This window comes from Zerene cesonia, chromosome 17, assembly GCF_012273895.1.
Source record: "Zerene cesonia ecotype Mississippi chromosome 17, Zerene_cesonia_1.1, whole genome shotgun sequence".
NCBI classification, from domain to species: domain Eukaryota; kingdom Metazoa; phylum Arthropoda; class Insecta; order Lepidoptera; family Pieridae; genus Zerene; species Zerene cesonia.
In genome coordinates, this window is record NC_052118.1 from 4,050,680 (window position 1) to 4,077,209 (window position 26,530).

At 32.7% G+C, this 26,530-nt stretch overlaps 2 protein-coding genes across 4 annotated transcripts in view; one reads left to right on the forward strand and one right to left on the reverse strand.

Moving 5' to 3' along the window:
* The window catches only part of LOC119833555 (LIM domain only protein 3), a 41,988-nt gene extending 36,534 nt beyond the window's left edge, over positions 1 to 5,454 (forward strand). For all 3 annotated transcript variants that reach the window (XM_038357613.1, XM_038357616.1, XM_038357614.1), the window contains exons 4-6: positions 682 to 807; positions 4,259 to 4,409; positions 4,722 to 5,454. In XM_038357613.1, the coding sequence (XP_038213541.1) occupies positions 682 to 807; positions 4,259 to 4,409; positions 4,722 to 4,859 (415 nt within the window). In that variant the 3' untranslated portion in view covers positions 4,860 to 5,454. The remainder of the gene's footprint in view (positions 1 to 681; positions 808 to 4,258; positions 4,410 to 4,721) is intronic.
* Positions 5,455 to 11,046: 5,592 nt separating this feature from the next.
* Positions 11,047 to 23,941, reverse strand: LOC119833353. Its single transcript, XM_038357339.1, has 6 exons — positions 23,875 to 23,941; positions 12,497 to 12,564; positions 12,194 to 12,412; positions 11,951 to 12,121; positions 11,706 to 11,873; positions 11,047 to 11,634 (listed from the first exon to the last, which is right to left on the reverse strand). The coding sequence occupies exons 1-6, from the start codon at positions 23,939 to 23,941 to the stop codon at positions 11,047 to 11,049; spliced, it is 1,281 nt and encodes a 426-aa protein (XP_038213267.1).
* Positions 23,942 to 26,530: the final 2,589 nt, after the last annotated feature.

Sequence of the window (26,530 nt, forward strand, 5' to 3'; positions counted from 1 at the left end):
TAAGAGTTGACTGTTTCAAAATTATGATTTATTTTGAGATAATTGTCGCAATAGACGTATTGTCAAGTCAGAATTGAAAACTGACAGTAAAAGTGAATATGTTAAATAAGTTAGTAATAACATAATAATATAATATATTTTTATTATATTGTGTTAAATGTTAAAACATTTTGTCAGATTTTACGCTTTAGATAAAAAACTAAAGATTGCTTCTACCCCAGTATTACTAGCCAGAGCATATACTAGCTTTCCACCTGTGGCTTCTTTCGCGGTTTCCAAGCAAACTCCCATGGAAATGAGATGTTTCGCTGCAATAAAAAGTAGTCTCCTCACTAGACAAGGCCCAAAATTATTTATGATATCATTAAATTGCTCTTTTGCGACGTGAAAGAAAGACTACGAAGACTATTAAGAATACAAATAGTATTGTCCTGTGTTTGATTTTAAACGCGATTTATTAATTATATTATTAAACACGACGTTTCTTTAAATTATGTAATGAATAAATCGCGTTTAAAATCCGATAAAGAGTCTTTAACTTTTAAACCCAATACAGTCGCAATTATAATTTTAGAAAGGATGTTGGCATCACGTTGCTATTAAAGTTTTATGGAAGATATTGTTCTTATATTTATTTAATTAATTGTATTTATTAATTATTTCAATAATTTTTGCCATCAGGCTATTCGGAAACACGGGTTATTGCGCTGCGTGCAATAAAGTGATCCCAGCGTTCGAAATGGTGATGCGTGCGCGCAGCAACGTCTATCATCTGGAATGCTTTGCTTGTCAGCAATGCAATCACAGGTAATTATATATTATGTACGATTTATAAAACTTCACAAATGTCAAATCACAAATTAGAAAAAAAACAGCCTATTGACTTTACCTGAGACAATATCTTCACAATCTCCATGGGCCACGTTATTAAAAACTATCGGAGCATCTAAGCCTATTGTCCTAGCAGGAGCCTTGCGAAGCACACTCACTTAATTTTCTCACCTGTCAAAAGCGATTGCGCTCCTGAAAATTGAACGGGGACGTAGCTATATTGAACACAAGTCCACTATGAGACTTCTTTTATAAGCGAGATAAAATATTCAGAATAATGTGATGAACGAAAGGGACAGGTATATTGTTGAGCGAAAACTTTGTATGGTTTATTCAACTCACGGACACCAAACAAAGAGCGCGATTAAATTTTCCGCTACATAAGAAAGCTACACGGAATAAAGAAACGCTTTTTAAAGACTTGCGATTGTTTATGTGCACGGCGTAAATCATTTTGGTTGAGGAAACACTTTAATGCTGGCTGCGAGTTTATATACGAGTTAATAAAGATTACATTATCCCAAACAAAGATTTTGTATTCTGCTTTTTAAATACTCAGTTAATATGAACAGAGTTGCTGTGATAGATAGATGTTATTTTATTCACCGTTGTTTCGTAGCTAGGTACATAAAACAGGAATTATAGTCAGTATTGGTAAACAAAGATAAACTCTTTGATTTCCCCGGCGCTCTCAACTCGGTTATCAAACGGTGAGCGATGATCTGTCTAGCTCAAAGAGCGAACTTATTGATGAAGTTATCGATACGAGTCTAGTGTGATGCAATAAACGACGGCTTAATATTCCCTTGCAGGTATACTAATGTTTGTTGGGAACGTATGCACATTTATTAAACTAGACTAGACTGCGTCTAATGGATTTAAGCTTTAATTGATACAGATCAATTGATATTTAATCTGAAATAGTGATGATTTATGACGGATTTGTAAATCAATATCTTCTATCTACACGTATAGGTTATAATGTAAAATGCTTTGGATTTAGAACATTTGAAAGGGTGGAATTTTAAAATTCATTTTACAGAACGACATAGAAATGAAATTTATGTATTTACAATTTATTATTGAAAATTATTCACAAACTTCCAATACAAGTGGTACTTTCAGTATATTGTCTTTTACTTTGTAATACGTGTAAGATTGAATTTTGAATAAGGTTTTAGAAGAAGAGCAATCTTCGCCGGTCTGTTCGCTTAAATAATAGAAAGGTCGCGAAGATTGGAACTTCTCTGAATGGTTTATACGTCACTGGTGGACCTTTCTCGTGTTTGTAGATCTCGAGTGACATCTTTCCCAAATTGTGTATACATTTTAATGGTTTTAGCACGAAACAATATTGCGCATGTTTAAGAAGATGTCTATTGGCCTCGAAATAAACAATTACACATACAACTATCTTTATGAGCCTTGAGTGGGAGTATGAATTAAGAATAGTTCTACCAATACAATTCAATTATTCTTTCATTCAGTAGATTTTGAAAATTGCGAATAGGCTCTTTTGCTAATTTTCTTCTTAAATATCTACGATGTACGATATTACGAATACTTTATATTTCTCCAGTTTAGGAGATTGAGAAAATAAAATTGTTTAATATAGATTTGTAGCCTTTATGGCTTCATATTATGAACCTTACAATAAATATTTATAAATATTATTTTTTTATGGTACATGATATATATACATATATATCAAGAATCTTGATTCAAAATTATCATGAAACGCACACACGATCCAACTTTTGTCAAAACGTAATTCTTTGTAAAAGCCTTTCATTTTAAACTATTGGAAAAATGTAGACATACGTGCGTGCACTTCAATATCTGCACGTGTTTACCTAACAATATGGAGCAACGGGTATTAAATATCACATACAAATCTATTTCCATGGCCGACAGAAATCTGAATCCAATTTGCGGGCTGTCCGATTGCAGCGAGGCCGGCAGGTATCACGGTGAATATCGCTAAACGGTTAAATAATTTAGTAGCAATCTGACGGCGCGCCCGCGGCCGGAGCCGGGCTATCGGGCTACTGCACCTCGCTCGCATCCTTCTGACGTGGACGTGGCGTTTATTAATATAGCAGCCCTGTACCCATATAGTAATTAATTGATTAAATTGGCTATTTGGGGGTTTTTTCTATGATTTAATGAAAATAAGGTTTCGCAGCATGTTTTTGTAGAATCCTTCTACATTTGTTTTATTCAGATTTTCCGAGTCTTACAAAATTGCTTCAAGTACTGTATTTAATATCATAATAAATTTATTCTATGCTTTGACACAAAAAAGCTAATTTAAGTTACATCCGATTAGATAAATCGTCAACTGCCAAAACTGCCGCGACACAATGGCGCGATATACAAAGCCTAACTTGCGCCCAGTCATTAAAATTTCGTTCTACATCTTTTCCATTACGCGACTGCAGACAAAAAATAGCAAAATAAAAAGGACAACCCCCAAAAACAAAAGTCGGGAACGGAGAGAACAGGAAATAAAGTTAATTAAGAGCGGCGAAATCGACTGAGTTGCGGTGGAAATTGGCCCCTTAAAAAAGAGACATTTGTAGCCGAGCTATTGCGCTTAATTTTTGTGACAAGTGAAACAAAAGAGTTGGCAGGGTGGCCGGCACTGCGGGGTGCGGAAAGACGCGCGGAGGGGTGGGGAAAGGAGATAAGGTTCGGTGTTATCGCCGGCGGTTCCGGACGGCCACTGGCGACTGCAAAGTCGAAGGATGCCTTTGTTTGCCACGTTGAGGGATGCGCGATCGCGTGACGTTATCGCAGCTCCTTCACGCTGACCTTTCCTACGGTAGCGGTAAATTTTATTTCCAAGACGTTTTCGTTGGTTTTCTGGCACCCCGTAAAACAATGATAAACCCACGATATCATCTTAATGGTTTTTACAAGCTTAGTCGTTGACGTCGTCTATAACTAGGATAGATAAATATGCACCTTTGCTTAATTGCTTAAATTATTACGCCTCAAAGAAAGTGGTTTAGGTTGAAATTATTTGCATACGCTTGTCTTTTTCCGTTTTTAATATTATGCACATTCAATTAAGGCGTTTTCATGTTTAATAAGGAAAACCTTGTAACACATAAAATAAAAATTTCTCATGATACAAGTTTTTTATATTAAACGTTAATGTTTTTCAGTTGGAAATTATGAATGTGCTCTGATGCTAATTTTAGTAAAAATGTTTCATATGTTTCGGATTCCCGGAAAGTACTTCAATGAGTCATATAGAGATTTCTGGAATTAATAAATCGGTTTGTTGTATTTTGTATTCGGAAAACCTCAGATGCAAATATAGTTTAATTAAGTATTCATTTAAACGTCTAATTAAGAATACAATATGAACAACCGATTAAATTTTTATGCATTTTTTTAACATGTCATTATTTTGTCATAGATTTTGCGTGGGCGACAGATTCTACCTCTGCGAGAACAAGATCCTATGCGAATACGACTATGAAGAGAGGTTAGTGTTCGCAAACATGGCCTATAACCCGCCGCCGCTGGCGCATCTCAAGCGACAAACGACACACCTGCCTCCACCACCGGTAAGAATGACGTATAATATGTAACTTAATTAACTATGCGAGCATGCATTACACTACGTCTAATGTATTTTACAAGAGTTTTGTTAAGGCAATATTTTTTTATTTACAAATGAAATACAAATATTTTGTTTGTTTCTTATTTCTAAGAAAAGTAAGTTTACTAAGAATTCAATTCAGCTAGCAATTACTAAACATGTGTGCATTTTTTAACCTCATAACTTTTAATGCAACCACAATGCGGACATAGGTACTCTTCGGGACTACTACTTGTAGCATTAGCTTGTTTGTTTTAAATGCGTATTTTTTTAATAGACAAGCAGTGCAATGAGCGGGCTGATGAACGGGTCAAATCGTTCTGGTGATCTTAACAACAACATGTCGGGTTCATCCCCGGCCGCCTTCGCTGCCCCCCCGCACCTCAAGCCCCTGGGGCTCTCTGCGTCCAGCTGAGATTATCGCCTGTGAGGCCTACCCACGTATGCCAAGTATCAAACGTAATTCCGCATTTCACGTCGGAGACAGCAATGCATACTAAAAAAACTTTAGTGCCGTAACTTCTATGTAGTGTTATACACGCGTTTTACGCACTTAATGAAACTTTCGTGTTATAGAACAAAGAGCAAAATGCCAAAACTTATATTCATTTTTTAATTCGCCAATATATTATATTAGATAGATTATTGGTTATATTGAAATGTATTTAGTCTGTTTATTAAGGTGATCTCATAAGGCAATTGTATTAGAGTAAAAAAATGTTACATGTAAAGTGTAGATGAACAGCGGGTGAAAGACTATGTTACTTATTAAAACTATATGTGTAAATTTTCTACTAAAATAATAATCGATACAATTTGTAATTAATAAGGCTGTTAAGTATGGGTTTTCGTAAGTAAGGTGTCCTTTTGATTTATCTATTTCTCAATTGAAACTATGGACCGCATTATAGGGTCAAATGACATCAACAGACATTTGATGTTAAAGCACTAACATATAGTGCATATAATGAACTTAAAAGCAAAAATGTTTTACGGTCCTCATATAGCGAAAACGACACAATTTACCTGAAAACCTAAACTTTTGTAATACATTTTCTTCCATACTGTTAATAAAGTCTCAAGATTATTATATATTAACGTCAGTTTCAACTTGTCCAAGGCTATGAACAAATTCTAGTATTGAAGCAACGTTTTCCCGCTATAGACGAATAGATTTTTGTCTACCCTAACGCCATCAATATAATTTTTTTTTATTGTTTATATTTTCTTTATATTTGGCCTGGCCATATTATTATAAAACTTATTTTATGCCTTACCCGCTAGCCACATTGTTATTTTTTGTAACTAATTGTATAATAACTGTTAAGTTTACTAAACATTGTTATAATGTTTGTATTATTTATGTAAATAATATTCCTATACTAAGTAGATTATTGTAATTTATAATAATTAATCGGTGTATAATATGTAATATCAAATCATAGAAAAATGGTACATGTTGATAAAATTTAAAATTCATAATTATTCGAAATAGTTCAAATTAGTTACTTAGCGATAATTTCCGCATTTAGTTATGTGAATATAATGCATTCCTAATTAAATAAGAGATGTTACTATCTTGTGTGAATACATTTTGTGTATATGAACATGTCAGGCTCCTAACCAATGATATGACCAAAGAAGTAGATGAATAAAACTTTTGTTCAAACGTGTACTTGTTTCATTTGTATATATTATAAAAACCACACATATATACAAAATATAATTAAAGCTAAATATAACATCAATCAATGCTTAAAAAGGTGAAGCAAAACAATGTGAGGAAACCGGCATGTCCAAGAATCAAAAGCTCGACGACATGTGACATCTGCCAACACGCACTTGGCCAGCGTTGTGGATTATGGCTTGAACCCTCATAGGAGGCTTGTGTACCAGCAGTAGGAACATATATGGGCTGATGATGATGATGATGATGATGATCACATCAATACTACAATAAACCAAAATACACATAGAATTTTATTCAAATTATTAACTTTCATTCAAATTGAACCTAGCTGAATCTCCCAAATTTTTTAAAAGTCGACATATCTTGATATAGCCACAAATCACATTAAATAGCTTGTCAAGTATAGCCATTGAACCTCCTTTACCAAAGAATGTTATTTTTTGAAAAACAGTTTTATTTGATAAGTAGATAAAAGTTAAGTTCAAACGTTCCCGGAAATTTGAAAAGGACCACATCTTGTTACTGATGCCCAAAGGTGAGATGCCACTTTACTAAAGATCTATTTTACAACAATATGAAAACAACTTAAAATATTCATTATACGTTTCTAAGTGAATACATACAATATGTATATATCTATTATTATTTTAAACCGTGAATACAGTGCGTCGATTCTGAAGTTATGTTATATTTTGAGTAAATAAAATGTCTTAGTTTCCATGATTCATATATGTTGTGATCTGTCTAAAAATTTGATCCGTATCATACCTATCTACTGTAACAATAAAATGCATTATTTCGTAGATCGTAATCCATGGATGTGAAACTATTTAATTGTAAATTGAGTAGAGTACATAAGTGCTATATATTCACATTATAATTGACTGGTTATGATGCTTCAAATTACAAAGTAATACCAAAACTATTTTTTATAGTTAACAATCTCAAGAGTTAGATTATAATCTGAAAGTTTTTACAATTCTACAGCGACATATGTAGTAGTAAATATTCACCAGTGAATATTGGTGGGCACGAGTGAGGTGAAAAGAAGAGAAAAATCACCCCAATTTCCTGACACCCGGCCACCCTCTGTCGGCCTAACGCACTCTGATAGAATTGTTATCGATGCCATCTTTAATTTCGAAGGTAAACAATGCTACAGTAACTGGAAAAAGCTCAACATTTTCAAAACCCGACAAAAATTCTTGCAATTCGATTACTATACATTCTACACATTTTTACTTGTTTTGGTTAACGGTGTCCGTAGAAATGAGAAATGTTTTCATAGAAACAAAATTTTTTTACGCTTTAAAATTATTGCATAATTTGATTAATATTAATTCTAAATAACATAAAATATCGATTTCTAACATACAAAAATAATTTATTTAAAACTAGCTTCCCTCTGGACTATTCAAAATGCACCAAAACCGTGATTATAAAAATCAGACCAGCCATTCTCGAGTTTTAGTGATACTAACGAACAGCAAAGTAGCAGTAAGCAGTGGTGGCTCAGTGGTGAGAACTTCGGACTTCAAAATCGATAAGTCGGGGTTCGAGACCGGGCGAGCGTGCAAGAAATAAATTGATTTTTCAATTTATCTGCACATGTGGATAACATCACCACTGCTTAAAACGGTGAAGGAAAACATCGTGAGGAAACCGGCATGTCCAAGAATCAAAAGTTCGACGACATGTGACATCTGCCAACCCGCACTTGGCCAGCGTGGTGGATTATGGCCTGAACCCTCATAGGAGGCCTGTGTCCCAGCAGTGGGAACATATATCGGCTGATGATGATGATGATGAACGAACAGCAATTGATTTTTATATATAAGACGTATACAAAAGCGGAGTATGAAATAAATAAATTTAAATAACGTTTATAGATTACGTGTTGGATCGATAAATGCAGTCGTCAAAACCCGAGGGTTGTCGAATGAGTAGGTATACAAATAAAATCGAGACGCTTGACTAATTTCTTGAACAGTGCTTCCTCAACCATGAACTATACAATGAGGTGCATGAAAATGGCATGGGCCGACACGGCATAATTAAAAATTTGAAACCTTATGACACAAAAAGTGGAAATAAAAAAATAAACAACATAGGAAGCCGAGCGCACACCACTGATGGCTTCTTGCAATAATTTCCGTTTTCAATGAACGCGTTTTTCTTTTTCTTATCACCGCACCAACTTAGATGGTTGGGAATAAATTGAAATACAAAATTGATTGTTGACTTTTCCCGGTCGCTTTATTACTGCCATAAATGGGAAAGAGATTGAAAATTGCCTATAGACGCAACAGATTTGACGATTCCGTTATTCTTTGATCGAATTTATTGTTGTATTTTGCTATAATTATGGCCTAGTTTTCTTGTATGAACAAGATTATTATAATGATATTACTAATCAATTTGTAATATAACGCTGAACGCTCACTTATATATTATACTGATTTGTATGCCACCATAACACATGAAGTCACAATCTTAATTAGTAATTTTATTATCAAAAAATATCAATATATAATCAATATAATTGTGACAAATAACTGCATAAAATATTGTTTCATGATCATCTATTAGGAAATCATCAAGTGCAAAAATAAAGATGCTGGCTCAGAATTCATTAATAAATTTTATATACATGTTATCAGATTATCCACACACCTATATCTCTTTCATCAAAAATTGTTAGTTGTATAATTATATTGGTAATTGTTTTGAACTGGCTTTTAAGAAATAGCAGTTACTAGCGGTTCGTGCCTATCCCATATCTGAAACCGATTATAATATGACATCAGTGACATCGTATAGATATATATAGATTCATACCATGATCACACCTCTAACTCAATAAATAATAATAAAAAAACAAACTGCCAATCTCTGTTAACCAACTGAACATGTTGACTAAAAAAGTTGTTTAATAGAAATTATGACATTAGGTGACCTTTCAAATATCGTTGCAGTGGGCTATGATAGTGAAACATAAAGAAAAAGGCAGAGCAAGCCAGAAAATTTACATGTACATTTGTACATTAAAACTTTCGTATCTTCTACTAAGTTAGCTTATCTTGTTGAGAAATTTGAGTAATTTATATTATGATAAATGCAAATTCCGTATACTTAAATCGGAAATGAAAGCATTTTGATTTGATGAACGAAAAGCCCATGGACGGAACCACGGGACACAGTAAGCATTAAATAAAAACGAAAAGAAAACTCGAGAATTCCCAAAAGAGCCACAATCATTATTTTAATATCTTGTTTAGCATTTACAGTTAATGTTCAGACAAGATGAGTTAACGACAGTTTTCAGTTATTCACCCTCCAGTTACGGATTTATCCTTGAAAATGGTTCCCGCGTTGTGACCAATTAAAACAGACCCCTAACAAAGAACGAAATCACATTTCGTCCTATGCATATACAGCGAAACTGGAAGAGTATAAAAGCTTCACAGAAATGGTATTATCTGGTCGGCATCTCTTATTTTTATTCGAGTTTTAATTATTAAAAGTTTTATGAACTGCTTATTCCTTTTTATGAGATTGTTGAATTAATTTCTTTTGTTTGTTAACTCATTAAATTAAGTAGATTGCTTAAATTTTGTTCAACTTTTATTTAAAAAATTACCAACAAAGTGTATATAGAAAATTGCTCAGGTAGCAAATCAGGCGTTATAGTTTTGTGAGTTAATATAAATGTTTTGTTGTTGGTGGCTAGAGAACGAAAGCGATGTAATAGTTAAATATTTCGAACTACACAGTTATTATTTATTGGTTTTAAATGTTGCTATAGCAAATGCTTAATATCTCGGAAAAAATATTTCCTACTTTCTATACTAAAATTAATACAGTAAAAAGCCAAATTGTGGAAAAGTTTACCTACTTGAGAAAATCATTGGTAGAATAGAAATCAATTTTATCGTTAGCCGAATATAAAAACATTTGAAAGATCGCACAGAAATATTCAAGTTGAATTTTCATTCGGTACGTTGAGTTTGGCGTAAGTAAATTTGGCTTTAAAATATGCATAACAGTTCCCAATGCGAGCTTCTTTCGGAATTTAAACGCATCGAATCGTATTAAGATACATTTCGACGGAACATTTTAAAAATTTCAATAAGAAAATACTCTTTCTGAGAAGAATTCAACGTTAGAAAACCATAGTTTTCTGTGGTTAAAGCCACAGGATTGAACATAATATTATATGTCGAGATATTGACGTACTTAACTAAATTATAATAACAATATATGTTTGATGAAGAATTTAGAATAGTTACCGATAGAAACGTGTGCTTTCAAATATAAACAGATGATTTATAAATATTTAAGTCATGTATTGTATTACATATTTATCAAAAAATAAAACCTATCAACTAAATAATATATACAAGGTAGAGTCGAAACATACAATGTGAAACAACTGTCTATGAATATTTTTATATTAATTTTCACTTCACTACCGGTTTAATCGATTTATATATACCACATGTCTTAATATGTATGTCAGTATGCTCTTCTTACTACAACAATCGCAATTAGGAAAAAAATAATAAATGAACCAAGAACAAGGAAATTTCCAGCAGTAATATTTGGAACAAGATGTTCCGGTCTGGCTGCAGCGTCAAAGTTTTGCGAATAAGTAGAATTAAGTAAGGTTGCAGGCTTAACGCCTCCGCAGTTTGCTCTAATAGCATTATCAAGTTTCCAGACCGTATTGAGAAAATGCTTCAACATATTGTTATCATTTAGGGTTCTATTAAATAGTTATTATTGTTTCCTTCTAAACAAAATACGGATTTATTACAAAACATTTATTTCCATATGTGTGTCGCGTCACAAACAAAATGTTTAATGTTTAATTTCATGAAAAATAAAATCATATTAGTTAGAAATTAAAAACTTAAATAAGTGTCATTATCGTGCATATAAACGCAAAGGTTTGAATGAAGGGTAATGGTAGGATAGTTGTGCATGAACTTTTAATTTTCTTCACTGGTTCTTGTTGAGCTTCCACATTAGATCTTCTCGTGTCTGAATCATCATTACTTTTATCAGGTGCAGATGTAGATGAGGAATTTGAAGAGATTTCAACGGGCAGGTCTTTAGTAGTTGAAACCGTTGAAGTAGTTATCTCGTCATCCTTCGTAGCAGTTGCAGTAGGCCTATCAGGACTGCTTTCTTCCGACAGTATAATATTATCTTCGGCTTCATACGACCTAGCTACTGCTACTGTGGTAGATTCTGACTTAGACTCTTTTCCAGAAGCAGTAGATGGAATTATGCTTTGCGAATATTTTTCTGTATCCTTGTTTATGAGTGTGCATACTTTAGCGCATTGTTTTTCACCGCAAATGTCTTGTATGCCACATGATATAAAATCGGTCCAACCAGAGAATAGTTGATATAGATGTGGTTCTTGACAACCTTCACTGTATGTTTGCAATCCGTACACATCATTGTCACATAGCAGTGGTCCACCACTATTACCCTAAAAGTAAAGAGAAGGTCATACTTGCTACTAGAATTTATATAATATTAATATAAAATACAACAACTTACATGACAGAAATTTCTTGAATAAGATGTATTTTTCTTGTCATCGATGTCCATGGCACAAATCATCGTATTCTGTCGAAAGTGACTTCCACAATGTTCTAATGTCGGCGGAACAATGTCTACCGGAATTTGGATAAGGAACCTGTCTTCCGTTATATTTGTATTTTTCCTCTAAAAAGCAATTTATATAGATTAAATATATGATTTATACCTATTATAAAGATTTGTTTAAAAATAATAATTTTTACCGCATATACAAGTATGGCACATTCCTTTTCAGCGAATGTAGGTTTTGATGAAATAGACGTAATTGCGACTGACGAAGTAACATTAAATGGTACTAGAGTTTTTAATAGGGATATATCATAATACCACCATTCAATTGCACTAAAGTTGTAGGGTCGAATGATCTGTATTACCTGAAAATAAATGTTATTTTAGTATCACTTTCAATTGTATTTAAGGACATGTCTAAATATTTTTGTTCGTACTTCGCTCTCCTGTTCATCTTCATCTTCGTTAATATTGAAATGTTTATCTACCGCCACACTCCCAAGTCTAGCCACGAGAGTTTTCTTTGGAAATGCTAAAGGAACATCGGTCTCCAATGATGACGTTATTAACCAATCTAGTTTCACCAAGATACCAGCACGAGTAATTCGCTCTCCATTCTTGTCAACTACGGAGTCATCCGGATAGTATATGAATGCCTAGAAGAATACCAGAATACCAGAAGTGTAATGTGCCTAATGCGATTTTCTTCCATTTGAAGTACATATAAAAAAATATATTACCATATATGGATATGTCCCTCGTTTGATTTCAATTTCACCTTCCGAAACCACATATTGTATAAATAATGCTGAAACTTAAAGCACATTTTTATTTTCTATAATCACAAAATTAGACATGAATTAGCTAAGTTAATCTTACCAGCCAGTATGAATACCAAATTTTTATGCATATTTAAAACATTCAGGATCAGAATTTATGTAGAAAATCCACCATATCTCTTTTGGCATACAATAACTGTCAAAATATATTTTGAAAGAAGAATATAAAATTTTCTTATAAATGTTTACAAGCAAGTCACATTAATCTTAGTATAAATACTTCTTTCAAAATTTTACAGACACCGGTAATTTTAATTAAAAAATATAAACAAAAAACAACATTATTTCCATTCAGGCTAATTAAATTTATATTGTCTTTTTCAAGAACTTATAATAACGCATTTTTAATATCCTCTAAATAGTCAACAGTATCAAGCCCTCAAGATATTACTCTTTTTATTTCGGCATAAAAATCAAATTAGCCGAATCACTTCTCTTTATTCACCGCTATCTCTAACAAAGTTGCCGTGACTCCAGCCGAAGACATTAATCAGAATCGTAACCGAGCTAAGACGTATTATCCTCTATAACGCAAAAAGAATGAGTTTGCAAATTTAAACGCGTGTTTTACAGATAAGATGGAGGATGAATCCCTAAAACATCTAATTATTCATGTAGGGGTGTTTAAGGACGCGTATTAATACGCTCTGAGTGCCGTCGCCGTTTGAAAAATATGCTAAGAATGTAAAAAGAGCCGTTTATTTTAAAAGACTGCGAACACGACTTGGGCGGGCGCAATTCTACATGCCGGCTCCACGTCTTTTCTGTTTTGAAATTGGGTAAATGCATAAAAACATTTAGCGAATAATTTCGTTGCTTTTTATACTGAATCTGTAGTAATATTGTAAGGAATCTTCTATTTTTTAGGATTTTCCCTCTTTGTAAATCATATATTTGTTAAGCAGACATATAAAATAAATAAGCTTAATTTACAAAGCGTTTTGATGCTTTTAAACTATAAATAAAAAATAAATGAGTTATAAATACAAAAGAAGAAAAATAGGCTTTCATTCTGTACACAGCTTTTTCATATAAATGGCAATGATATTACATAGTACAAGTGTAGCAAGTAACATAAGAACGAACATTTTCTACCTTCGAAGCGCCGATCATGAAGGCATTTAACTGTACAGCAATAAAAGATTCAAAGGGGAATTTTAGCGAGTTCACTGAAAGTTTTCTTTATCATACAGTATAGCTACGACGCGAAGGTGATATGAATATTAAACGGTTGAAGAATTAGAAGATTTATACGACGATTCGGAAGTTGGGCGGACCCTGCGCACTTAAATGAATGTTTAACATTATCTGCAGAGTTTTAAGGGAGTTGAGCCTCTTAAACAACTTGCGAAGAAACTTTAATAGACACAGGCTCTCGGGCGATTAATTCGGGAACGTGGAAAGGTAGACGGGAATTCTTAATGTGAAAGGGTGACTCTCATTCCAATCAGTGTAGTTATGGCAAATAGTAAATGCGTATAGACTTCCAGATGATGGCATAGGCAAATGTAAAGCAAATGTCATAAGACATTCCATACAATGATGCAATATTGCGGTTATTAATATGAAAAATAGTTTATTGAGGAACAAAATGTAATGCGTATTTCAGACAAAGAGAATTCCCATAGTTAAATACACAACAATATTTTTCTCAAATGAAATAAACACGTAGTTCGCAACATAGAGTTGATAGGCTCGCTTGGCAGGTAGTCATTGTTTGACGGCGTCATTTTCCGATGCTCTGTCCCACACTATTGTGTGCCGCACTTTATTGAATTTGATTTACGCGCCAATTTTTGTAGGCTTCGGTTTTTATTAACTGACCTCGGCGCCGATGTAAACTTAATTGAATCCGCCAACAAAAGGCATCGAATGAAAAGAGCGTCCAGCAGTGTGCGATGCAGATTATAATAGATTTTTCTGAATTTGCATGGGCTTTAAGTTACCCGATATTGAATTTTTTCACGGTGGTTGAACTATTGTTTTCACAACATTTAATATCCTGAAAACAAATTGAAATTTACTTTGTGTATCTGTCTATATATAAAAATGAATCCCTATTGCACATTTCTTAGTCACAACATCACACATGAACTCTGGACCGATTTTGCAATTTTTATATGTTGTTATTGTCAGTATCTTATTAAAAAAACATAACACAAATGTACCTTAATTTTTCTTTCTAAAGAGCAATGAATGCAAAAAATTAGAAATTTATCGGCTATTTTATCTTCACGTGCTTACAATAATTAGCACTAAGACAGAACAATATCATTCGGGTCAGCCAATGTACAGCTAATAAAATTTAATTAATGCAATTTGCTATATTTCTTATATATCTACGACGTTGATAACTTAAATTTGTGGAACAAGCATTATATTTCTTGAAAAAAAATCTACACTTTTCGTTTTATTATGTTATTTTCCAATCGGACACAAATTCACAGTGCTCTGTGTATATTTCCATGGAATATTGTTAAATTGTCTTTTCTTCAAATTTTCTGCAACAAAAGCGAATTATACGCTGAGACCGTAATCTGAGTTAATTATCTGAAATTCGGTCGTATTTAACGTCGTTTCAAAACGAGTTTTCGCAATTATTGTAGTCGAGTCAAAAGAGATTTCTAAAGGAATCGCAAACACAATTAGGAGCAAGTTGTTGTTTGTTGAAATTGTCAAGTAAAGAGTGTATATGACATGCCACTTTATATGTCTAAGTATTGCTGTTTTGAGTTAAATACAAAGCAAATTAATTTACTCAATATTTTTTTTTTAACTCAGGAAATAAAGCGACACTACAGAATTTTTATTTAAAGCTTAGGACAGACTCGACACTACAAAATTCTGTTTCAGTAATAGTATACTTAAAATCTTGTTTTTAATGCCGTTAAGAAGAAACACCGGCTAATATTGTAGCCAACATAGCAAATTATCTTTTGTTATTGTTAAAGGGCATATAATCAACGTTTGACGTAATTTGGAACTCCACGTTCCAGAAAGCCTCTTTTAATTTCAATGGTTTCTTGAAACACGTGAAACTCTTTCGCTGTAAGAACATTTCAAAATAGAATTACAATTAAATCCCTGGTTCTTTCTAATGCACATTCAAGCTTTACAAAAGTTCGTTATTATGATTGTACCCTAAAGAGAGATACACAATCAAATCAAGTAGAACAATGGTGGTGCAATTAAACCTAGAGGGGAGACTCGTAACCGACGCCAAGAGTCAATATTTTTCTTCGTTGAACTTCGGGAAGATATGAATCAACATGACGCTACAATTACGACGGGTTTTCCTGGAATAAAAAGAATGTTCGTCACATTAAATCTTAAATTTCTAAAGTTATTTGTTCTTAGTAAGATGACTTATAGTGAAATTATAATGAATGAAATGAATTACTTATAATGCAATAGATTCTCAATTGTGCAATATTATTTGCATTTTGCAATGGCAGTCTAGTTGCATAATGTGCGCACGAGTATCTTAGACACGTAGGAGAAGTAATAAGCGAGAATTTATTAATTTCTGAGACTTCGCTAGCTAGCTTCGATTGAGAATAAGGACATTAAAAAAAATATAGATTCTATATCAATTCCTTTATTATCTCGTCATAATATATATCACAAGCCTACAAAGAAACAAGCTCTTCAGCTTTATATACTTAGTTAAGATAATCTAGCACTTCTTAATGCGACACACGGAGCATATTATATAACAGTCACTACAACCATAAAATCTGTTTCAGTTGTTTAGCAACTAGAATACTTTCAATTCCATTCATTATCAACTTCCAATGCAAATTCTTGCCTGAATAAGGTCTGTTTACTTCTTTGCTCCTTTGTTTTAGCCGTAACGAGCAGAAAAAGGGCCCATTCAGAGCATCCGAACCTAATTACCCTACCCTCGGTTACAAAGGAGGGTTTCTAATTAACGACATTATGTCAAATAATTTGTTTGAGTCAACGTCTTACTTCGTTTCATTCGCGGATTGGATTAAGTTTGCTTTCGGTTGGGTACGTTTGTTTAATGAATAAAGGCAAAATTAGCCGATTGTTAAAGGCTTACGAATCGAGGGACATTCAAATTTATGCGTGTTATGAAGATGTTCAAATATCTATCGTCTCTTTGTTCGTGACTTTTTAGTTCCTTGATATTTAGCCCAGATCGTTACTAACTTTGACGACGAATGTGCGTTTGATTTGTTCCTTATATATCGTAACGTATCTTAAAAATTAAATGTAATTATTGTGGGATAAAAATCTTATATTGTATTTACAACTCCCCTAATTTTCTCTTCATATTTATTGTAACTATTTTTATTCTTAAACATAATCTTTAAACTGTATTTGCTGATTTCTGCTCTTAAAATAGCTCGTATAAATAACAGTGTGAATAATATAAGTTTATTCTCCATTTTATACCTGTAAATTACCTTAACTCAACCCATATATATGTTCCCACTGCCCACACACATTTCTTCATTTCTCTCTGTTTAGGTTTGTGATGGTGCGAATGATGTGGAGATATAATAAAAAAAAAAAATTGTTTCTTTCGTGCCCGTCCAGAACCCACTTTCTTATTTAAGTCCGAGGTCCTAACCACTGCGTCATCACTGCACAACTATTCCAGCTAAAATTATAACCGACTAGCGACCCGCCCCGGCTTCGCACGGGTGCACAGCCGATACTAAATATATCTCTATTAGAACTAACTAAAGGACCGCCCGCAAAGCGCTAAATGAAATCGTAATATTTTAATTTCACCACAACTTCAAAACCAAACGTCCAATTTTAATCATTCAAAGACCAAATATTATCAACATAGACTGTACTTATTGATGAAATAATTTATATTATTATATTATTATTATATTTATAAATTATTTTGATAAGGATTAATAGCATGAGTAAAATAAACGCGTTTAAATGTAGTCCAAAAAAAAATCAAGATTTTTAAATAAAAATGTAGTTGTTGTGTCTCACTCGACATAGATAGGTATAGTGTGTCCGGACTTTTTTGTAGATATATATAAGATCAACAATTAATGATAACATTTTATGGTTCTATCTTTTGTAGTTTAGGCAGCGTACGCAAAATAAGTAACTTCTTTGGTTGATTTTTTCCGTTTGTGTCCGAAAAATCGAAAATATCTTACGGAACCCTATTTTTTCCAAAATAAAATATAGTCTATGTTACTCGTGGATAATGTAGCTTTCGAATGGTGAAAGAATTTTTAAAATCGGTCCAGTAGTTTTTGAGCCTATTCATTACAACCGAACAAACAAACAAACAAAGTTTTCCTCTTTATAATACTAGTATAGATATATGTATTACTAGTAGTCCGGTAATTAATATCCAATAGGTAATTACGATGATAGATGCCCGTCACACTGGACTGTGCTTGTCTCGTCAGCTGTCAGCTGTAATACCTGTAACCATTAATGAATTATCCTAATGAACGGAGCCACATTCTGCTTTTTTATTGCGAATTCAAAAATATATGTATATCTATATAAAAACGAGTATAATACAATGTTAATTCCATTTATAAACAAGATGTTAAATTTTATTGTCATTCATGTTTTATGGTTTACATAAACACGAATTTTACATCTATTTTATAAAGTAGACATCTAATGTTTACTTAAATAATATTATGTGTAACAACATCATTGGGATTATGCTTATCCAGTATTAGATCGTTATTCGTAGACTAATCAGTCACAGCTAACAAAGCATTTGTCCCTGTGATTGGATGCAATTAATTGAATTAGTTAATTAACAATTACATATTACGAGTAATGGATAATATGAGTACCACTGTGGTTGATTGTGTATCGATATCGCTAATGGATAAGCCACTTGCGAATAAATAATCAGTACATTATTAAACGTTTATAATTTAGTTTGATTATGCATTTTTTATTGAGTTTAGTAAGAAAATAGATGTTTTTTTTATGTTATAGTGCGTAGACGAGCTGGTTCGTCTGATAGTAAGCGATCACCATCGCTTATGAATTTTTTCAAAGAAAAGCGATAGGCCTCCGGCTCCTCCACCTTACGAAACACAGTAGCATTCTTGTAGTGAGTAGTAGTGATGTCCTGTGTTTCCTACTGGGATATGGGGCAAATGACTTACATCTGTTTCAGTGATCGATATTCTTTATGGAAAAATAGATGATCAGCCATATATGTCCCACCAGACCTAGTAATTTTTTTTATTAGTCTCCACCGAGAATCGAAGGAGACGTTCAATATAACATTCGCATTCTGTTTCTCGCCGATCTTCTGGGGGTACCTACCCCGATAAGAGTTGACCCAATTCGTGACAAAGCGTGACTCCCACATCTAAAATGTATATTTCGTAATAGAGTTGTTTGTATATTTACTAGCTGATTTTGTTTTGTGTTTTTATGTATTTCATATATTGCGAGAAATTACAATCAACTAGCATTTTACAGCTGAAATTATTTTTCATGCTTTCATTTTTATGTGTTAGACAATATGATATTCCTGTTTTGAATTTCATGCTTAATAATTTAGAATTGCATTTTCTTATATATACTTATTTTTAAATTTCTTTTCAACGTATTAAATTTCGTATTAAGTTACATTAACTTGAAAGAAGAATTGTATTTTGTTTTATTTTACTAATTTTTAACTTTCATCCATTTTAATTTCATATAACACAAATTTTAACCAATTTTTAAATGATACAACGACTTTAAACGCAGAAATAAAGGTAAAATGAAAAAAAGCAACGAAGATAGAATCCCCCAAGAGGAGTGACCATTGCTAATGCTAGCCAGCTTTACAACGAAGGGATTAGCAGACATTTGAATGGAGAGCGGGCGTCTCGTTAGTAATTGAGTTAATATTTGGTTATCGGCGGCGCGCACTCGCCTGCGCGACTAATCCTCACGAATTAATGACTCAAATTTATCATTATTAATGCCCACATGAACCCTACCTGCACCTGAATTCATATATACATCATAAGCCCCTTTGTTTTATGTTATTTTTAGGCGAGCAATTGATGCGCTGTTTGAACGACCATAGCGAAATGGTAGGCTGTTATAGTTTTATGGGCTAGTTGAATATTATTATCTATTTTATTACGAATAATGCGTGTAAATATTGCTGCAGTATTATACACCAGTAAATGAAAAGAGTTTCGTGGGAAAGCTTAATTTTTTCCTTGAATTTAAATCATACAACGTAGTATAAAGTAAATAAAAATATTTTACGCCTTTCGTTAGGATTGTCGTCTAGCAAATATAGGTCACATTTGGTTTCTCCTGAAAATCTGCGAAAACGTAAGGATATCATCATGTTGAATTTTTTTTATGTTATAAAGAGAATATTTTCGTTGGACAATCTTCATCAATATTTTATTGAGTAATTATTTATCTATGATGCATATGCTATATACCACACACGTACCGGTGTCATCACAAATGAAAGTGTATCACAGTTTTATTAAACAGTAGAATTAATTAAATCTCAATAGGGAATATGGCCGTTGTCGTTTACAGGGAGCCGATCCGTAGTCCAGTCACCTGAAACAATTCAATCCGACAGTTTTACGATCAAACGCTGCGTTTATTTGCAGGTTGCGCTTCGCTTACTGGCTTTATGACGATTTTTTATGGTCTCAATAGTTCATAGTTTGATAGGGTTAAGGGAGAATGGGTTTTCGATTGGTATAAATAACCTAAAGGAACAAAATTAGCTGTTATGATATGGAATAACACGCTTATTTAAAGACTTCATTTTTTATATCGTGTACTAGCTGACCTAGCGAGCTTCGCAACGTCATAGAATATTTGCATACATTTTCCTCATTGTTCTAACCGTTTAAACCCTTCCTGGACTATAAGGAATGCCTCAAAAACAAAAGTTTGAGCGCGACTAACGAACAGCAATTAATTTTCATATACCTATAGGTATAGAATATTTACTCTGAGAAATTAAAGTATTTAATTGCGCGTTTTATAAGAAAGTGGTGGAGTTGGATTACAAGAAGGTATCTCTAAATAATTAAACGTTTCTATGGAATAAGAAAACCAATATAACATAAATTTCCACTTTGTTACCAATTACGAAATATGAAACAATCAAACGTTGCTGTAACCAAACAGAAAAGTACCGCTAATTTATTCAAAAACGCACATAATGAAAAAGTGATAATGGCGGGAAATGCGTATATATATTGGTATATAATCCCAGTCAGTCGCATGTGCAGCAACGAGCGATTAATGCGCGATCACATCACGCTAATCACACGCGATTGACGGCGCTTACAAATGACGCGCTATCGGGTTACCGAATGACGCTCGCTAATGAATTAGTGTGCTCATAACACTATCCGATTGTCAGTTCAATTCCAAGTCTTCTAATTGATTTCGATTTTCAGCTTTAACGTTACATGTAACTGGTTTTAGAGATCAAGGGGCTGGTAGAATAGTTAGATTTATTTGTTATCCGAGTGTAGATTTGATGTATTTCTTATATGCCATAAGAGGGCAACTGAGCTGGTGGTTCGCCTGATGGTAAGCAATCACCACCGCCCATGAACGTTCGCACAGCCTCGGAGCATAAATGCGCTGCCCACCTTTAAGGGGAAAAGGATAAGGCAACGATTGACGATTGGAAAGAAGGATTGGACTAGGCTGGGTGAAAAAAAGGAAACGGGCCATATTATGTTGATGTCATGAGATTACTGAATTATATTGAGAACATTGCATATTATCGTTGGTGTCGGTATTGTCATCAATAGAATAGCTTATTTTCAATGTAAGATTTATATAAGTTCCTATTAGGCACTAATTTATAATCTTCGAACAATTTGATGATGTATTATGAAATGGTTTATATTGTCAAAAAAATTATTTTTTATAATTTTTATTAGTACTAAAAAAACTAAAAGTCACATTTTTTTCTTTTAATGAATAAGCAAAACAAATATATTTATTAATCCGGTAGAAACAGTCATTCGAAATAACAAAAAAAAACGCCTTAGAGACATTTTAGTGGAGAGTTTGGAATCTTTAAAAAATAAAGTATCAAAGTGTCATTGACCTTACAACAATCTTAAAAATGCTCGGGAAATCGTGTCTCCTACATCTGATTGGTCTAAGCTATTAGATGTTATATATAATAAGTTTAAAAGATGTACTCAAATGAGATTTATGCACTTAGGTCTACATGGAAAATGAGCATTTCGAATTAATGGTGATTCTTAGAAAAAAGGAAAAGAACCGAGAGGAAATACTACTACTATATATACTGTAATATAGTATAGTATAATTATTGTCTAAAGTCGTTGTAAATAAAGAGATAATACGGCGGAGTTATGGCGAAGCATTCTAGAGAAATAGCGCAGTCGCAGCTTGAATTTTAAAAGCACAATTTTATTGTAAACTCTATAAGGAATGAAAGGAATAGATCTTCCATTTTTGCAATTGAAAAATGACCTCCTAGACATTAGGCTATGAAGTTAGAAATCGCGTCCACATCACAAAATCGAAATTCTAATCGAGAATCGACATGTAACTCATGACGCGGCAAATTCACTAGTTATCGATGATGGAACAAGACAATAGTCGAATGGCTGATCATAGTAGATGCGACAATTACAACGACATGACAAATTGCATTGAGTGGGACATGACAGTACACAGCAGATTGTGCACGGATTCGCATAATGACGTCACGCGCGACTCGCACGCTATAATTAACGACTGATTAGCGTACAATTAGCTTACTAAGCTGATAACAGATGCAGCTACATCTTAGCAAGTCTATTACGTCCTGCTCGGGGGCGACTTAGAGCATTTTCATAGCTCAAGGTGATTGTAGAATTTTCTTACAAGAGTATCTTGCGTAAGAAGAGTACAACAAAAAAGTTCTTTCTACTTATTTATTGATATTTGTATTTCTTTAAATTTAAAACAAAGGCAAGTAGTTTCTTATGTTTCATATGATTAAACTTCTGTCTACTTGGCTACCTGTGCTATTGCTACCCAATGGTAGTATATAATATACTTACGTATGATACAGGTATATAGAATAAAATGTTATAATAAATTACTGTAGGCCTAAAATAGAAAGGCAGGATAGTCATTGTCAATATGAATACGAATTGAAGTTAATTGTAAATTAAAATATCCATCCACTACTGAAAACCAACCTACTACATTATTTTTGTTTCTCTCAGCTGTTACTGTCAAATTCAGCAGTAAAAAAAAGAAAATTATGTAATTTTTTTACAAACTAGCTTCGTTTGAATTGTGTATTTGACAATATTTTTAAGTTTTCTTAAATTTTAAGTAACTTATTTATTAAAAAAAAAATGTAACGTTTTTTATATCAAATGAGTGGATAAGATCTGATGTAATATTATTTTAGTACCTTAATTTATACAAGAAGCTTTATTTATTTTAGTTAATATTTCTATTTCATTACACATTAAATACACTTATACCCAAATTATGAAGATGATTTGAATTAAAATTATGTTATAATAACATTTTTCGCATATAAACAAAATGCAACCCCTTAAGATCTTAAGCGTTGTGTTAATAAATTCCTCAAACGGCGTCTTCATTTCAAAGGATTCCTATGCACGCTTTACCCTCGTTGACAATCTCAGAATTAATTAATTATAAAGATTTACCCTTAATTATTTGAGTTAAATACCTGCTGTACAAAGAATTCTTGGCTCGACTATGCAAGCGATTTGCTCAAAGACATTCTTGTATCATCTCAGTCGAAACTGCTTTGATAACAATGAAACTTTTAAAACTCTTTGTTGAAATTATTCGTACAAAAATAGTTGTATGTTTAAGTTTTTTATTTGTATTTTTAATTTATATTTTTATATTTATACAATTTTCTTTGTAAAGTATTTATTGTTTATCGTCAAGAATAAAATGAACACTCGACATAAATATACATTAAATTATTATAAAACCGTTTTCAAAAAAAGAATTTATAAATGCTCCCAAAGTATTAACTAAAAGCAATTTTTTTTATAAAATCTCTTCCAAAATACAACATCATTTTTTTAAAATAAAAGTTAAACGTTAAATAATTCATCCTTCTGGAATTAACGTTTGGAATAAATTTTAATCGACATTGAAGTTAACAAATTACTTGATAAAGTGTCCATAGCGACGATACTTTAGAGGGACGCCCCTCCCACCTGTCAGGTTTTTCATCCAGCAGAGGCGTGGCTTTGTGTGGGCGGGGCCACGTATAAATACGCCCCGCCTACCCGAATGCTGGCTCAGTTGGCAGCGGGACGCCACGGGGGATGAATCTGTCGTGATCCGCATCTCCATGATTGATTCTGCTCATTAGAAAACATCTTGCGTCAATGATACAGTCTAAGCCATTTAACCAAAAAGAGATAGATATACACGTTAAATTTATTTCGATTTTCCTTATTTTTTAGGTTATGTAGATCATGGTTTAAAAATCAATTGGATAGGAAAAATCACACCCTGTTATTTTGTTAATGAGTAGCTTGTATGGATTTATAATGATATAAGTGTAACATTAATTTTGATAAATAGGTTACACGAAATTAATAATAACAGTAACATGTTTAGTAAGGACATTAAATTTCAGATAAACAGAAAAAATAACAGTTCTTTAAAATTTCAGTAAGCACGCCTAAGGTGACATTACAAAAGTAACGCAAGAAAATGATTTATTGCTCCTTAAACAAAACAAATGTCTAGGGGTAAATAATTCATTTAATTATAAAAAGTAAAAGTATGTTGCTATCGGCGGTCGTATTTTACATTTAATCTGTGGTGATTAATTAAGATGTCAACAGGGGCCAAGCAGCTCGGGTATGCATCATAATATTGTCTACCAACAATTTATATCGCTACAGAGAGGAATTTGATCATAAAGCAAAATGAAGATCTTTCTAGAAAACTCATTCTATTTGTATAACTATTGGCTGAATGATGGCTTAAATATGTTCGCGTGAATATTAAAAAGTAATATAGAAGGGTATTATATTATGCTGCATTTGATTAAAAAAAAATCAATATTTTTAAACAACAATAATTTTTAACAAGAGACTAAACCTACTTCAAATTGCCAGACGCCACCAAATTTAAAAGGGAACACATGGTAAGCGCCAGGTTTCAAATAAAAAAAGAAACATTAACTTAGTATTTCTCCGTTGAAGTCGGAAGGGAACTCAAGAAAATAAAATCAAATTGAGAGAGTAGGAAGAAAAAAGGATGAGGTCTTCCTTTTTTTAAAGTCGGTCGTAGTATAGTTATGTTCGTTCTCATTAATCCATTGATATATGAATAAGAACACTGTTATACACTGTAATGTAATATACTAGCTATTCGCCTCGGCTTCGCCCGTGGTACATATAGCCTATGTCACTCAGTGAAGTTGCAGCTTTCTAATGGTGAAAGAATTTTGAAAATCAGTCCAGTGGTTTTTGAGTTTATCCATTACAAACAAACAAAAATACGAATTCCTCATCTTTATAATATTAGTGTAGACTAATTCAATAATTGATACATAATGTAATATTTAATGCTCCATGTATTTTTCAGTTATACAAGGAACATTTATTAAATATTTTTAAAATCGTTCATCCAGTCCTGCTCTCAAGAAAAATTAGCTCAAGTAATTCATTAACCGCCTACAAAGATTGCGCTAAGTCTTTTATTTCAGAGTGGGCTCCCAAAGCATTTTTTAATTCCGCAGCATTAGCATTGTCTCATAGCTTGATTTATGTTCAACACCGCGACTGCTACGCAAATAGACCGAGATAATGGCCATTTTTACACCTTAATTAAAACGCTTTAATTAATACGGAGATATATTATACAATTGTGATTTTTTATAGTAATCTTATTCTGGCCCTGGATGAAATTATTATAAAGCATGTGACTTATTAAATTGGATTGGAATTTTTTATTTTTGTGTGACCATCATTTAATTTCAATATGTTGATCTATTTGTTATGATTAGGATATTTCACTATGCATCTTAGTACATGCATAGCAAAATATGCGAAATTTGTAACTTATTCTATAAATAGAGAAAGGATAGAAGAAAAAACTGTTAATGAATACGAGAAAATATTATATTTAGACGTACTTCAATTAAAAAATTACTTGAAGTACACTTCTAACTCGAAAACTCTGCATGTTGCATATGTTTCACTTGTATAAAGTCATAGCTTTTTATCCATAAGGCTCGGCACATAACGTCGAAACGGTTAATTTTATGGTATGCGATATAAGGTCGGTCGAAAACAGCCTTATTCACGCTTATCTTAATGGTCCTGGTACTATCGCCGTGTAGACGTATAAACTACAATTTAAAGAAAACTTTTGTACGCTACGTTTCACATAATAGGCCATTTGCATTAAGAATTTATGTTATTTATCGTAGTATTATATTTATTTATAAGTAAGTTCAATATTGTATCAAAATTTTAATATTTATGAATATTTATAAATGTATCAATATAAAAAAGCGAAATGAATATGCTATTGGGTGTAATGTATTAATAATTATATTAAATTACATTTAAAATTATAGGTTAGTACTATGTATTTATACATCAATTTTTGAAAAATCTTCAGTTTGTAGGAAGTGAAATTCGGAATAAACGAAACCACAAAAATAAACTCACATATTAATATATTTATCTTCGAATATTATCTTCAATATTGCAAAACATAAAATCGCATGATGCTACGCGATGGGGCATGCAATAACCGATCAAATTGCCTATTTAGCAACGGCTAATTAGCAAACAAACACCACTGCGGAACATTCGATATCACAATTAATGATCCTTGTATTGATTGCATATACAACGCGGTACAATAGCACCAGACGGAATTTCGTTTCAGAATTATTTCGTTTTTCGGTTTCTATAG

Bases quoted from the DNA above. Each gene is read 5' to 3' on its own strand.
- LOC119833353 (XM_038357339.1), bottom strand. From the start codon at position 23,941: ATGGAGATGCGGATCACGACAGATTCATCCCCCGTGGCGTCCCGCTGC. The intron at 12,413-12,496 runs GTAATATATTTT...GTATTCTTCTAG, and splicing joins GAGGGACATATCCATATATG to GCATTCATATACTATCCGGA. The intron at 12,122-12,193 runs GTACGAACAAAA...ATTTATTTTCAG, and splicing joins AAGATGAACAGGAGAGCGAA to GTAATACAGATCATTCGACC.